This window comes from Protopterus annectens, chromosome 2.part2, assembly GCF_019279795.1.
Source record: "Protopterus annectens isolate FY-2018-M chromosome 2.part2, PAN1.0, whole genome shotgun sequence".
In the NCBI taxonomy this organism is placed as follows: domain Eukaryota; kingdom Metazoa; phylum Chordata; order Ceratodontiformes; family Protopteridae; genus Protopterus; species Protopterus annectens.
Genome location: NC_056730.1, coordinates 1,133,284,226 through 1,133,299,103, shown reverse-complemented (window position 1 = coordinate 1,133,299,103; position 14,878 = coordinate 1,133,284,226). Strand labels below are relative to the sequence as shown.

The following is a 14,878-nucleotide window of genomic DNA, read 5'->3' as shown; positions in this document are numbered from 1 at the left end:
CCACAGCCTCAAACTAAATGCAAAGAAATGCATAGTAATATGCTTCAGGAAATAAAATGCCCCTGCAAATTCCAACAATGACAGAACCTCCTAAGAGTGACCCAGTGGTGAGAGATACGGGTATTCCGATAGACACTAATCTAAACTTTGACCACCATGTGTCTACAGTGGAGAAGAAATCCTTCTATGTGACTCAGCTTATAATAAAGGACATGGCATCCAGATCTAAAGATGTCATAATACCACTGAAATTATCCTTCATCAGACCAGTAATCGAGTACAATGCACCCTTTGGCATGTACCTCACCAAGTGCCTGCAATAGCTGGAGCATCTGCACAGGTTACACACCAAAAATTACGGGATATAACCAACATGTCATATGCAGACTGATTAAAAACCTTATCATTGTATTCAATTTCCTACCAATTACTGAGGGGTGATCCACCTAACCTACAAGGTAGTTTATGACCCAATCCTGATGGAGATTTTGAATATTCACAAAAATAACTGCACGAGGGTTACTGGATTCAAAGATCTAAACCTGATCTCTGACATGAATAGATCATGCTGGAGGTGCTAGATATGTGCCACAGAGACTGCACCTCCTCTGGAAAAGGCTTCCTATTCATATGAAGCAGAGCCATTCCCTGGTTATCTTTAAGTGCAATCTGGACAAATGGATGGGAAACCGCAAATTCAGTCTTGGGATGGCAACAATGTCCCTTATTGACAGAGGCAGTTTGTAAAAATAGTCAAAACCCTACTTGCTCACTCTTGTTATCTTTCCTGTAGGGATATTAAATTGGCAAAATCAGGGTAAAACTGGCTAGGCTTACAAGGGCTCTCGAGCCATTAGCCTAGTAATCTCCTATGTACCTATGAACCTATGACAATGTCTTTGCCAATCATCAAAACCCTAGAGGGGGCAGATGCAGGCTATACCTGGTGAAGCAGAGTAGTCTGTTGACGATATCTACCCATGTTGACAGATATTGGACCCCCTTTGAATGATATCAAAAACTATTTATTTATTTATTATTTATTTAAAATTTGTTAACCGAAAAAGTCCGACTTGGAACAAAGCCAATTTTCAGAGGATGCCTGGGAAAAATGCTCCAGATGCATGTCTTTGTAATATGGGAGGAAACCGGGGCACTCAGAAGAAACCCACACGAATTGCAGGGAGGACATGCAGATTCCACACGAAGAGACTCCAGCTGAGATTCGAACTGGAGAACTTCCTGTTGTGAGGAGACAATGCTACCGCTGCACCAATGCACCATCCATTGAGCCACTGGAAACTAAGCCAATTATTGAAGTTAGTTATTTTACTTGTTGCTCAAGGACCTGAGTGCATGCATGATCTGATGGATCCTGACACCTGGCATGCAACTAACCATCACTCTTTCCTTGCTCAGCCTGGTAAGATGCACATCTGTATGTCTTACAATGGAGTCACCTTTAACAAGAATGTCTGATTGGGTCAATGCGTGCCTTATGGGCTTATCATCTGTGACTATGGGATTTCTTGTGCTATGTGAAGAAGTGAGCTTAATATGATGAGTATGCTTCATGCATAAATTGTGCTGTGGAGGTCTTTGAGGTTTAGGCAAGTTAATCTGCAGCATATGATGCATTATGTGTATTGTGATGGCCTTGGAGAAGTGTGGTGTGTGTGTTGTACTGCTGATGATTTTGGTATCTGAGTTTACTGTGTGTGAGATTTTTGCCTCCAAGTAAATTATATATGTACATCTCTCTGACACACACACACACACACACACACACACACACACACACACACACACACACACACACACACACACACACACACACACACACACACACACACACACACACACACACACACACACACACTCACTGGTATGCTGTATGAGTAATAGATGATCATCGGACAGCATGAAATGGTTCTTACACTGTCTCAAGATATCCACCTTGGTCAGGTTGGCTTGAGGAGTTGTGCGGAAACGCTGGTCCATAATACTGACAGGAATAACTCTGGGAGCAGGGGTAAATATAATTATTTGGTTTTGGAGTTCAGTTTTGGAATACTGTTTATGTGGACTTGCTACTGAGTATTTACATTTCAATAGAAAACAACTAGCCTGGAAACCTTATTCTGCTACCAGCAAGAACCAGTAAACTAATGATAGTAAAACAAACTCATTAATTTGATAATAAAATCAGTGCAAGCAGTTTCTGTACACTCAATATTAAGCAATTTTATCAAAGGTATTTTAGCCTGGTGAGTAGTTTAAGGGGAGAGATGGTGTAAATTGATGCTTACGTGTTTATTGTCAACAACCAATAAATGGTGACAGGGATGGAATTATATTGTCAAATTATCATAAGAGACTGGAAAGAACAGATATACTGCGTTTAAAAACACAACTATAACACTATGAGTGGGAGGGAAAACAATTAGACTTTTAGCTCTGAGCTGACTTGCCTAGAACTGCTTTAATGCAAAGACAAGTCCTGAACTAGGCTGATATGTTCTCAGTACATAGGAATGAAACTAGGATTCAATGCCAACAGCTATACCACTTAAACAGCAAAATGCAGTGCAGCTATAGGTTCATAGGTTCAAAGGTTGGTACTAGGCTATTGGCCGTAGGGTCTATACAAGCCTTGTCATAACAATTCCCTGGATATTTCTTCCCACAATATTTACTTCCCTGGACCCCTGTCTAGCAAGGCGACTGACGTGACCCCCAGGGTGAATATCCTATCCCCCATCCATGTACTGGCATGTACATATGTACTGGAATTACTAATATAGGCTGAAACATCTTAGCTAAACCAGATACAGACTGTTAAAATGAATTTAAAATCAGACCAAGAAATTAAAACACATATCTGTCTTTCTCTATGTAATGGAACTATTGCAATACTATTACAATGAACTTTTCTCTCTGGGCTTCCTCTGAAAATGTGTCTTTGTATGGCACAACAGGACCATTCAGGTAAACAAATACAATAAAAAAAAATGAATAAACCCTCAGAAAGGGTATTACAGTGGAGGTGCATTTAGACAATAGCATGAATCCCACAAGCATCAAATTTCACTTTTAGTGGCAATTTGCTGAATTTCCTTCCAGCTTCCCTTTAGGAAAATTTACTGGGAGGTTTGTACTAGATTTCACAATGATGAGGTAGAGGATAAACTGGGAGGAAGATATTTGTGCTAAGATCTGAGAAAACTATGAAAAAGGGTTTTAAATACTGGGATACGAAATAGTGGGAGCCAGGAGGAAACTGCATTTGCTTTCTTCCTAGGATTACAGTATTAATAGTTAAATGAGTTTGAGCTCAAATGTCACAAGTGATAATTCAATAAAAGTATTTTTAAAAAAGGAATTAGCCAAATGTTCAAATATTGTTAGACTGGAAGTCTTGTGACACTGGCTATAATTTGTTTTTCTTGGCAGATAAATCTTTCTGAAACTAAGAACTGAAAACGCAGATATAAACATTTACTTTTTTCTGTGGTTTTCTTTAGAAGTATAATTACTGAGTCAGCGCATGCATACAAAAGGGGGCACCTTTTGTAATTCATTATGTGAAAGAGGTTTAGATTATATTAAATGTTTTGAGAAAATAAAAACGTAGTGTAAGTGGTTAGTATTATTTTCTAACTTATACTTCCAAAGGAACTGACGGTTGCTATCATGTTGATGTGGTTTTATTTTACATTCATTATTGCCATGCTGATATAATTTTATCTGGACACAGAACATGCTATGGTGAGAATAGTCCTTTTGGGGGTATTTTTTCTGTGTATATTTGCAGTGAGAATACTGTGATTCCCTATTTCTTTGAGTGTCTTTGGCAACAACATTAGTCTTTTGCAGTGACATTGTTTGGCATTTTGTTAGTCAGAAATGGTTATTGTAATCTGCATTGTAATCTGCATTGGATTTAAAGAGGTTAGTACTTTTGTTTAGGCTTAGAATGGTAAGCAGTTACATCAGCCTTTCTAGTTGAGGTTTGAAGCTGGAAAATCTGGGCTGTTTGCATGCACATAAAAGGAAAAACTGCACTCAATGTGTAGGCTTATGTATTGACCTTGCAGGTAGAATAAGTGACCTCCCTGATTAATTTGTTTTATTCAAGGTCACAAAAGATTAATGTAACTACCTCTACCTATTTTTTTAATTTCTCCAAGTCTTTTGGGTTTCTAATACCATGACGGGAATGGACCCCATTCCTACGTCAAAGTACGATTAAAGTTCATGAAATTAGTATTGCTTCAATCTTTGATGTCAGCCAGTAGTGCTCTTCGCAGCACCCACCATGTGCCCATTTCAGTTCTACCTATCTGCATGATGTCAGAGATGATGTGACAAATACCAGTAGAAATGAAAGTGAAATTTCAAAAAAGTAAAATATGCATGCATGGAAACTGCAGAAATGGCACCAAGCAGGAAATAATACTTGTCATTTTTTAATGTGGCTCTCTTGGAGAAGAATTAAAGGAAGGAAATGCACTTGGCCTATGAGTAGAGTTGTCCTTTACAATGTGCTTCCTTTTTACTTTTCTTTCTATAGCAACACATTTTTTGAAGTGAAATCCATATCCAATCAAGTCTGGAAGTTTCAAAGGTATCAGCTTATCATGAAATTTCATGAAAGGCCAGTTCTACCACCTCCACTGATCATTTTCAGTCACATGACAATGTTATGTAAATATCTGTGCTGCCGCTGGAGGAAGCAAGAGAGCGATCAGGATGAAAAGGACTACGGACTAAGTAAGTCTTACAAGTGTGAAGGTCATTCGTTTTAATTTCATACAGCCAACATAATGTTTAATACTTATTTATACCAGATATTTGTCTGTTCCTAAAAGAGAAATATTTCAAATGATGCCATCCATACTTACCCAAACACCTTTCTCACTCATCCCAACCTGCACTTATAGCAAATTGCATCCAGTTAAAGCAGTCATGTCAGGTAAATGAGACTAGTTTAAGCATGCAGTGCTGTGCTCCCAGGTTTTGATTAGGTCCTGTGCTTTCAAAAGCATCTAATTAAATAGCAAAGAGCTTGTCAATGCAGTTTCTCCTCTCCTTTCTCTGAGAAATTATTTATTGTGTTTGGGAGGATGGTATTCCTGCAATCAATTATCTGAGAGAACCATTGTGAGCTGTGGTCATGGCTAAAAATAGTCAAGCACCACCCCGCTTACCTGATAAAAACAATAAATAGTTAAAATGTAAATAAATTAATAATAAAGGTCTATACATGTATATTTGCATTTCCACTGTTTTGATTGGTCTGTTTATTTTTTTGGCTTCCTGCAGCTGCCCATCAGGTGCCACCATCTCTCCTCTCCTCATTCACAGGGCTGACCATCATACCCCAGTCTCTATCTGAGCCATGTCTGTTGGCAGTGATGAGGTCAGGGACTCTGCTATAGTGTCTTACTGCTGCCAGAAAGTGTTTTTACTTCATGCCCTACCCCACCCTTGCAGCAGCATTACAATCTCTACTATAGATGGGTTTGGGAGGTGCATGCATTCCTCTGAGCATGTGCAACTTCCCAACAAAGTGGTATACCACTTGCATTGCAGGGCTTGTCAAGCTGTTCATGCTGCATTTGCAATGAGAAAGGCTGCCTCCCTCCTACCAGGATGGGCAGATGGAGTTGAACTCTCACTACCTCCCTCTCCACCATGGTATCTCCAACATCTATGCTGGTAGTCAGACATGGATTAAATGAAACTTGCTCCTTAAAAACCTGTTATGTTTTAGGTGTTTGCATCACTGACTATGTGATTTCTGCATCTTGAATGGAGTGTTCTCTGTGCAGGAGCTATTAAATACTTGAAGTGTTTTTTATGCAAAAGGTTGTATTTTATTATTTTATTAAGTATTTGAATGTTGTGAATTCTGTTGTTTTTATTTCTGCATATTGTGGAGTACTTGAGTATTTTTTGGTTCAGTACTTTGGTTTATTAAAGAAACAGATATTTTGAATACATTGGCTAGAGTTCACCTCACAGCATCAGAAGGATGGGAATGTAACTGCTTTAGGAGTGCCACCTCTAACACCACACTATTTCTAACAGTTCAGTTCCCAGACAAGCTTTCCCTCTCCCATACATGCTTCCCACCACATCCATTGAGGCCAAAAAGATGAAGCTTACTAGCAAGTAAAACACTAGGCCATTCTTATTAATGAAAAAAAATCTTTCCTATCCTTTCCCAACTGTTCATCTTCCTGTACCTTTACTTTGGAGAGATTTTAGAGGGAATGTGGGTCAGCATGGGCAGTGGAATGGTACAGCAGTTGGTAAATGAGTCAGATGACAATCTGAATGCATATGGGGGGATGTGAAGTTATCCAGCTGGACAGAGATATGACAATATATGTCAAGGGTGGTTAGCATGCAACCTGGGGATAGCAGCCTTAACATGGACATTTCTGTGCTTTTATGCCATGAAATAACATTAAATGGATACATTAAGGAAGTCTTTTGTATGTAAACACTTCCCAGTTTTTTGAGAATATGCACAGAGATCTGGTCCATGATTGTGACATCAGCTCATTGTGTTTACCAGTTTAATAACTAAATTGAAGATTTGTATGTGGAAAACAAAGCCCACCACCCAAACACACACATATCACCCATTTGCAAGACAAGTGAGTGCACCTTCAGCAGTCCTTTAACTAACATTACTAATTTCATGGCCATCGAACCACAAGCTAAGTTATAAACCTTTAGTAAGTTGCCTGTTAGGCTCTTAGAAATGACTGATTATGCATTAAGTTTGGTACTGACAGACCATATGACAACTGTTCAAGTCACTTCATTACACCATTGTCAAAACAATGGCTAGCCCATAAGTCACTGGTCTTTATTGCATTAAACCTGCATTGTTTTCATTAAAATGTAACTATTGCAAATTCTGTCATATATAATTAAGGAACAGTTCTGATTTCTTTTGTTCCTGTAATTCATTTCCAACACCCTTTTCTGCATCATGGTTGAATAACTTGAACAATTGCCTCCATGTCTGCATGAGTTGCAGCATGGCACATAATACATCATACTTTGCTCCATCATGCCATGTATCTGAGCAATCGTGTCATGTGTCTGAGCTGTTTGTGTCATGCAGCTACAAAAAGTACAAAGACAGAATTATTCTGGTTTTTATTTGTCTGTTTGCTTGTTTGTTCACAATTTTTGAGAGTTTGGGTGGGCTGGTCTACTGATCCTTTTCAGCCACAACTCAAACTCAGATAGAAGCCGAATTCAATAAAGCAACAATAAACAAACCTAAGGACTATGTACATGAAGAGAAAAACTGAAAATACAGACTTATACATCATGATCCAAACTGGTGCACTATACTAGGCTAATAACTCTTGAAACTGACTATATATATTATTCACATCCAGTAAATCAGAACTGAACCTTATCTAGGAAATCAGAACAATTAAGCAATTACTCTGATAACCATAACAGTTACAAAGCTGTAGGTTTAATTAGACATAAGTAACATTAGTAGTCAAAGTAGCTGTTATGAGGGAAAATATGTTTAACAGTTTAGTATAATTCTTTAAACTGTAGATGTTTTTGCATTATTTTTGAAAATTGCAAAAGTATTGCTCTTAAAATGATGTTATAATACTTTGGAGCTTTTCCTCCTAGGCCTCCACTGAAAATAGATGCCTACCCAGTGAGATTTCTAGTAATCAAATATGAATAAGTAAACAATAAATCAAATATATATATATATATATATATATATATATATATATATATATATATATATATATAAACTTTTAATGTCAAAATGTAGATGCAGTGGATGATCTAGGCCACACACTAGTCTTGTATGCATGGTCTGCTTCTATTAAGCACACAGCTCACAAGGATGGTAATGCACTCATTGTTGTTGCATTCCTTCTCAAAAAGGATGGAGTTTATTTGTCAAAGTCTATTTTGCTAGATATTTGCATTCAATGCATTCATTTTAGAAATAAAAAAAATTAAAACACCATCCCCTCAATTTCCCACCCTATACCCCACTCGTATTGTCAATACTTCGCTGCAAGTGGCTATTCCAGTTGGACATGCCTACAGTTATCAGATTGGCATTATTTCCTTGCCCATTTCATGACCTTAGTAATTCACAAGTGTTTAGTCTTTCTTCGGTTCATTGTCTTTATATTTCCCCAGATACGCTTTCTATACGCATGTCCTTTGTTCCCCCCACTCTCCATCTAGGTGATTGTTTCAAGCAACCACCACATCTTCCTGAAAGAACATTTCCTACTCCTGTGTTGTGGTACTCCAGTTCTGTATAATGCTTGCATCTGCATTTTTTGCCACTCAGTTTTCTTTAAGGTGTGAAAAAACATTGCCCACCCTTTAGTTTTTTCTCCTGAGTCTTCCATTTTTATTTAAATGCCCATTGTATCTCACCTTCAACAAATTGCTGCCTTTTCATGCTAGGACTAATGCAGACTTTTCAGTTTTGTATGTATCTCCCACATCCCCCTAATTAGCAGCTCAGCTCAGGCACTTTGCTGAAACCAGCTCACAGATATTATGATCAATAGGCCTTTGTGGTATTGCATCCTCCCAAAATATTTGCCCTTCATTCTACGGCATCTATCCTATTATCAATGCAGCACATATATTATAGTTCTCACGTGAGAAAGTTCTAAATTAAACAGCTTGTAGAATAACTGGCAAACATCACAATGCATGCATTTAATTTCTTAGCTCTTCACTTGTGCCCCTTAGGTTTCATTTCTGTGGTTGAAGAGTGCAAACTTATTACCTTTGAGCTGGTCCAAATGTTATCACCTGAAAAAACTAATACATATGGATTACAAGGGGAATATTTAGATTAGCTAGCAGTATGCCAGTATAATAATGAGCTCAACATTAATTGTTAAGGGTGCACAATACAGTGATTTATAGCAATACATCATTAATAGGTTTGCAGCTTTTCAAAACACATGCTTTTGATATTGTTAACCATTCAGAATTTTAAGACCTGTGAATCTGACTTAACAAAACCAAATTTGTAAGTGAATAAAAATATGTATTAGTATCTCATTTCAGGTACTTTTTTCTTCCCTTAAAGAACTTTGCATAACTGAGGATGAACTCAAGAAAGTTCATGATTTTGAAGAGCAATGCATAGAGGAATATTTCAGAGAAAAGGAAGACCACTTCAACTCTTCAAATGATGAGAGGATTCGAGTGACTGCTGAAAGGTAGGCCATTTAATTCAGGCATGCATTTGCAATGAGTAATTTGTAACCCTGCATTCAACAACTGATAGTATATCACTGAGTTTGCACTGCATGTCTAACAAGCTACAAAGTCTTAATAAATATGTGTTTTGATGTTATCCAATAAGTGTCTGTTACTGAAGCTATAGCTGAGGGTCAATCAGGAGGGAAGAATATGTTATGTAGTGCATGTAACGCCATGATCAAGCTCCAATCTTCTTCTTCTTTCGGCTTTTCCCAGTTAGGGGTCACCACAGCGGAACTCCAGTCCGCTAATGATTGGCAGTAGATTTTTATGGTGCTGAGGTGCTAGCCCGACGCCCAACCTTCAACGAAGGCACGCACATTCACGCATGTCTTTTGAATACCACTCGACCACAGGGAGGACATGCAGACTCCACACAGAAGGTGCTCCAGCCAAGAATCGAACGGGAGAACCTCTTGCTGTGAGGCGACAATGCTACCGCTGCACCACCAAATCAAACCAGTTAAATGGTTCATTAGTGCGAAACCTGACCTTAATAATTGTTATACACCCTCCCCAAATGCTGTTAATAGCAGGTCTTACAGAAATAACTGACAGTGCCATCAAACAAACGACAGCAGCATAAGTTATAACAACTTCTTTTCTGCTTGCTGTCTATTTCTACAATCTGCCCCTGACTTGATTTGAAAGTGTTTCTCTGACATTTAGCTGTCTGTTTGACAGCACTCACTAATTGGCTTACCAGCTTTAAAGGCCAGCAAAACACTCTGTGCTTTTTTTTTTTTTTTTCTGTAAAGAGTAGTACATGGAGCATTACAAAGAATTATGATCAGATCTCTGATCGTAACCTAATATTATGTGTTCTCAACATGGATACCAGGATTCACCTCTTGAGCTTCACTCTCAATTTGAATTTCTTAGCACCCATGTCTCGAACACATATTAAGCAGATTACGATCAGAGAGCCAATCGTAATCCTCTATTTTGAATGCACTCAAAAAGGGATTCATCAAAAGGGATAATCACCCTTTCTCCAAGGTGAAGTGACCCCAGAGTTAATAGGATCTTAGATACTTTGAAAACTATTAGCTTAAAAGTCTATTTATATTTGTCTGTTTTTTTTCTTTTTTAATGAATACAATTCTAAGCAGTGTATATCAGTTTAAAAATGCAAACAGTGAAGGATGCTTACTCTTCACATGGTATGAATCCATTAAGGTTTCCAAATCTGCAGGTGCTATTGTTTTATATAAATCAATTTTGAGTAAATGTCACTGCAAGAACAAATCATTACATTTTGAGTTACATAGTGTTTCCTGTGTCCTGAGCTTATTTTTTCAGCTTTGCTTTTTTCCCTGTGTGGACCAAAGTGCACCTAAAAAGCATCAGTGCTGGTGACACATGATTCCCATACGTAGCAATCTTCAGAACCATAGCTAGGTTATCTGGCATCCTGTTCAGCTTCCTGCTTCATCCCCAACCCCCCCACCCCCAATTCTAAGATGAAACTATAAGATACCACCTGCTTACAGTTAAAATACCAGCACACACAAAGTGCTTCAGTGCTTCAGCCATGATGTCTAATACTGTGTCAGCATTCAGTAATGTAGAAATCTGTGGTTTTATTGCATAATTTGCACCTAAAACACATTTTGCTTGTTTTTTTTTTTTTTTTTGTTTTTTTTTTTAAGCCGGGACATATTTTATAGTCCTGTGATATTTGTTTACAGTTTAAAAAGTTAACCAGAATGAGATGAGACACATTCCTCACATCTTACTGAGTAATGCTTAAAATCTCCTGAAAAACATTCACAGACTAAAAAGGAGCTCTAATAACAAGAAACTGCTAACAGTAGAAGCAGAGAGGAAGACAGGAAGTCTGAGACAGAGTAGAAAAATGAAAACCAGAAAAGACTGAAAAGGTTAGGAAAACCAAGGAACCTTTTCTAGAAACTAATAAGAACATCCTCCTTAGTTCTGCTTTGGAAGGTCTGTCCCTTTTATATATTTAATTTCTATTTGTTAACTGAAATTGTGAGCCAGTTAGGTGAACTTTAGCTATGCCTCAAGTTCCTGGAGAATTTCATATAGTTCATATTCATAAATGTGTGTTTTTTTCTGTTTGTTTTTTTTTTTACAAAAACTGGGCACATAGCAAAATTGTATTGCAGTGACATAACTACACTGTTACTATGAAAACTGGTGACATAAGCCACACTATTTACAGTGCTAATATATTATTTATGAATATATCGTTTTTAACAGTATTCCAATGATATAACTCATAGAATTTACAGAGATAATAGTTAGCACATTATTTACAAAGACTGGATGCCTAACAGGAAAAGTAACATTTGTTATAGCAATTATGTGTCCATAGCAATTAAGGTGATAATATTTACATACAGAGTAAGTATTATTTATATCACATTTTTTGAAGTTTTCCGATTCCAAATGTCATTAAATCCCAGATCGTATATTGCGGACCCCGTTTTGAAAAAGGCTTTCTGTCCTATTGGTAGGCCAAAGTCTTGTTGGTTGAGTCTGATTTATTATAATTTCTTCTAAGAGGATAAGAGGTAGTTCAGGTTACTAGTTTACTACATAATGGTGGTCAGTGTTATAAATTTATGATTTTATGTAGGTAGGTACTTCATGGGAAAGTTGCTATACTAGTCACTGGCAGCTACTGGAATTTATCCAGTAGTACAGAGTGGTTTGTCTTGGCTCTCCCAATAGAGTAATACAACACATTATTTATGGTAGTTTGTAGAAGTTGGGTGTTGCAGGTTGACTGTAGGGAGAGGACCAGTATAGGATATTTCTGTTTTAGGATGAGCACATTTCTACTTAATGCCTGATGTGCTACTATAAAGTGTAAGCAGGGCAGTTTAAAACATATTTTAACTGAGATATGATCTTATTTACTATTATTTCCCTATATGATCTGAATCTTAAGTTATTATTATAAGCTTTATTAGTAGCTACATCGAGGGTTGTAAGGGTACCAAAGCTCTTGCAGAAGCCATATCAGAAAGTCATATCAGTGTCCATATTTATTTATTTATTTAATGACATTTGATTAACAGGAAAGCCCAACTGGGCAGAAGCTCATTTTCAGTAGAGGCCGTGGGAGATACGTTCCAAATTATTATAAAACATTTTAAGAACAAGAATTTTGAAATGTTCAAAAATAAAACAAAAACATTTACAGTTTAAATAAGTATAATAAATTAGACCTAATATAAAACATTGGTTAAGAACTGATGCAACTTATATGACATTCATTTAATACTGAGAGAAATTTTAGACAGCTTGTAGGAAAATTAAAGGTAAGTTAGTCTAATACAAACAGGAATTGCAATATGAAGTAAGGGAAAAGCAAGCTTAAGGTATATTTAGACATAATGTCCAGGAAGAGAATTTGATAGAAGTAAGGAAGTAAGTGAAGAAGAGAGAGTAGGGAGGTATATCGAATGAAAATGCACTTGTTGTTTAGGGATATAGTTTATCCTGGTTTTGAGCAAGGACAGAGACAGATTTTAGCTAGGAAGTCTTTCAGAGGAGTTTTGAAAGATGGGAGGGAAGGTATTGACTTGATGAATAAAAGTTAAGGAGTTCCCAGGCCTTAGCAACCTTGTATGAGAAGAGACAATGCCCAGCAGATTTGATAGGTTTGTAGACTGACAGGAGTTTTTGGTCACTGGATCACGATGACCGACTGGGAACGTAGCTGTGTAGAATGTTTTTTATGGCTGCACAGGCAGATGGATGCTGGATAATTTTATAGGTGGTAAGAAGCTGTGCATATAGTAGTTGATGCAGTTCTAACCAGCTTAGTTTGTTTAGTGCTGTACAGTGGTGGGTTCTGAAAGGGGTATGTGCTGCAAATTTAGCAACTTAGTTATACCATTGTTCAAGTTTTAGGTTCTGTGAAGCTTGTGGGGTTGTCGAGGATGGGAGTGCCATAAAGACGTGTGGGGAGGAGATAAGTAGTGACAACTGAAATTTTAGTTGCATTGATGAGAAAGTTTTTGCCTTTGTAAAGCATCCCTAGTTTTTGATAAGTTTTTCTTATGCAATTGTGTATCTTAAGGTCGAATGTAAGATTATCATCTACTATCACCCCTAATTATTTACTATGAGAAATGACTTCAATTGTTGTATTATCAAGAGAGAGGACTTTAAATTTTTATTTTCATGAGAAAGAGATTTGGGGAAAAAAGTAGTTGGGTTTTTTTTGGATTGAGCAGGAACTGTGTGCAACAAAGCCATGTTTCAGTAGCTTTTAAAGCTTCCTGACCAATTTTTGGAGGTAAACCATGTTGCCAGATGTGCAATATGATACAGAGTATAGTGACATAGACCAACTAAATGTTTCTGTCACTATACTCTGTATCATCTAGACTTCTTAGGGGAGACTTATGTCAGGCCTACAGAGCAATCCAAGACCCAAACCTAATGAACTTGCTGTATATCCGTAAATCAAACAGGACTAGGGCTACCCATTCTAGGGACCTAAATATAGCCGGCATCTTAAATAGGACATGATGAAGGGACAGCTTTATCTCTCAGTGGCTGTCACATTTTTGGAACAGGCTACCAATTCATGTGAAACAGAGCACCTCTATGACACTGTTCAAGAGGAACCTGAACGAGTGGATGGAGCACCATAAATTCTTATCGAGGATAGCACCCACAACCCTCCTGGACATGGGCAGTTATCACTAAATGCAATTTTGGGTATTGACTAGCATTTCTATGGTATTACATTGGATGAAACGGCTAGGCTTAAAATGACATCTGGGTCGATAGCCTAGTAATCTCCTATGATCCAAATGAGAGTGGAATCATCTGCATATTGTATTAGGGTGGCCTGTTATGTGGCTGTACAGAGTGTGTTGGTGAAAATGTTAAGAGAAGGGGACCAAGGTTAGAGCCTTGTGGTACACCGGTGATGACCGGGAGGTAAGGAGAGAGCTTGGAGTGGTATTTTACTGACTGACACCCATTAGACAGGCAGCTCTTGAACCACAGAAGGGTCAGCTGAGAGAGATTAGTGACGACATTTGAAGTAGAAGTTTGTTCTAAGAAACTGTGTCAAAGGCTTTTAACAAGTCTAGAAATAAGGAAGATACTAGTTTGCTGTTATCTGTAGTTTTATTGTCAATATCTATATAAGTTAGAAAGGCAGTGCTAGTACTGTGGGAAGGACAGAAGCCATGTTGTGTAGGGGAAAAGAGTTTTTCCTGCAGCAGATAGTCTAGCAATTGTTTTTAAATACATTTTCAAGTATTTTGGCAATGAGAGATACAATTGCTGTAGGTCTAAAGCTGTTAATGTCTGTTGAATGTCCTTCTTTGTGCAAAGGGATAATGTGTGACTTTTTACAGAGAGAGGGAACGTGGGATTTCTGGACTGACCTATTTATAAGGATTGAGACTGATAGGTAATGCTATTGGCTGCTGTTTCTAGGTATTCGATTGGAAGGTCATCAGCTGAAGAAGAGCATGGTTTAAATTTGTTTGAGTAGTTTTATATAGGATGTGAGCACAGGTTTGAAGATGAAAGTGAATGTGGTGATATGTGGCTGTTGAGTAGGGTTGGGATTAGA

General features: G+C 37.6%; 1 protein-coding gene across 5 annotated transcripts in view; it reads left to right on the top strand.

Annotated features, from left to right (window-relative positions):
• Nucleotides 1-14,878, top strand: part of TRPM3 (transient receptor potential cation channel subfamily M member 3) — a 2,946,644-nt gene that overhangs the window by 2,914,206 nt on the left and 17,560 nt on the right. For all 5 annotated transcript variants that reach the window (XM_044064372.1, XM_044064373.1, XM_044064374.1 and 2 more), the window contains 2 exons: nt 4,574-4,773; nt 9,128-9,260. In XM_044064372.1, coding sequence (XP_043920307.1) covers nt 4,574-4,773; nt 9,128-9,260 — 333 coding nt within the window. The remainder of the gene's footprint in view (nt 1-4,573; nt 4,774-9,127; nt 9,261-14,878) is intronic.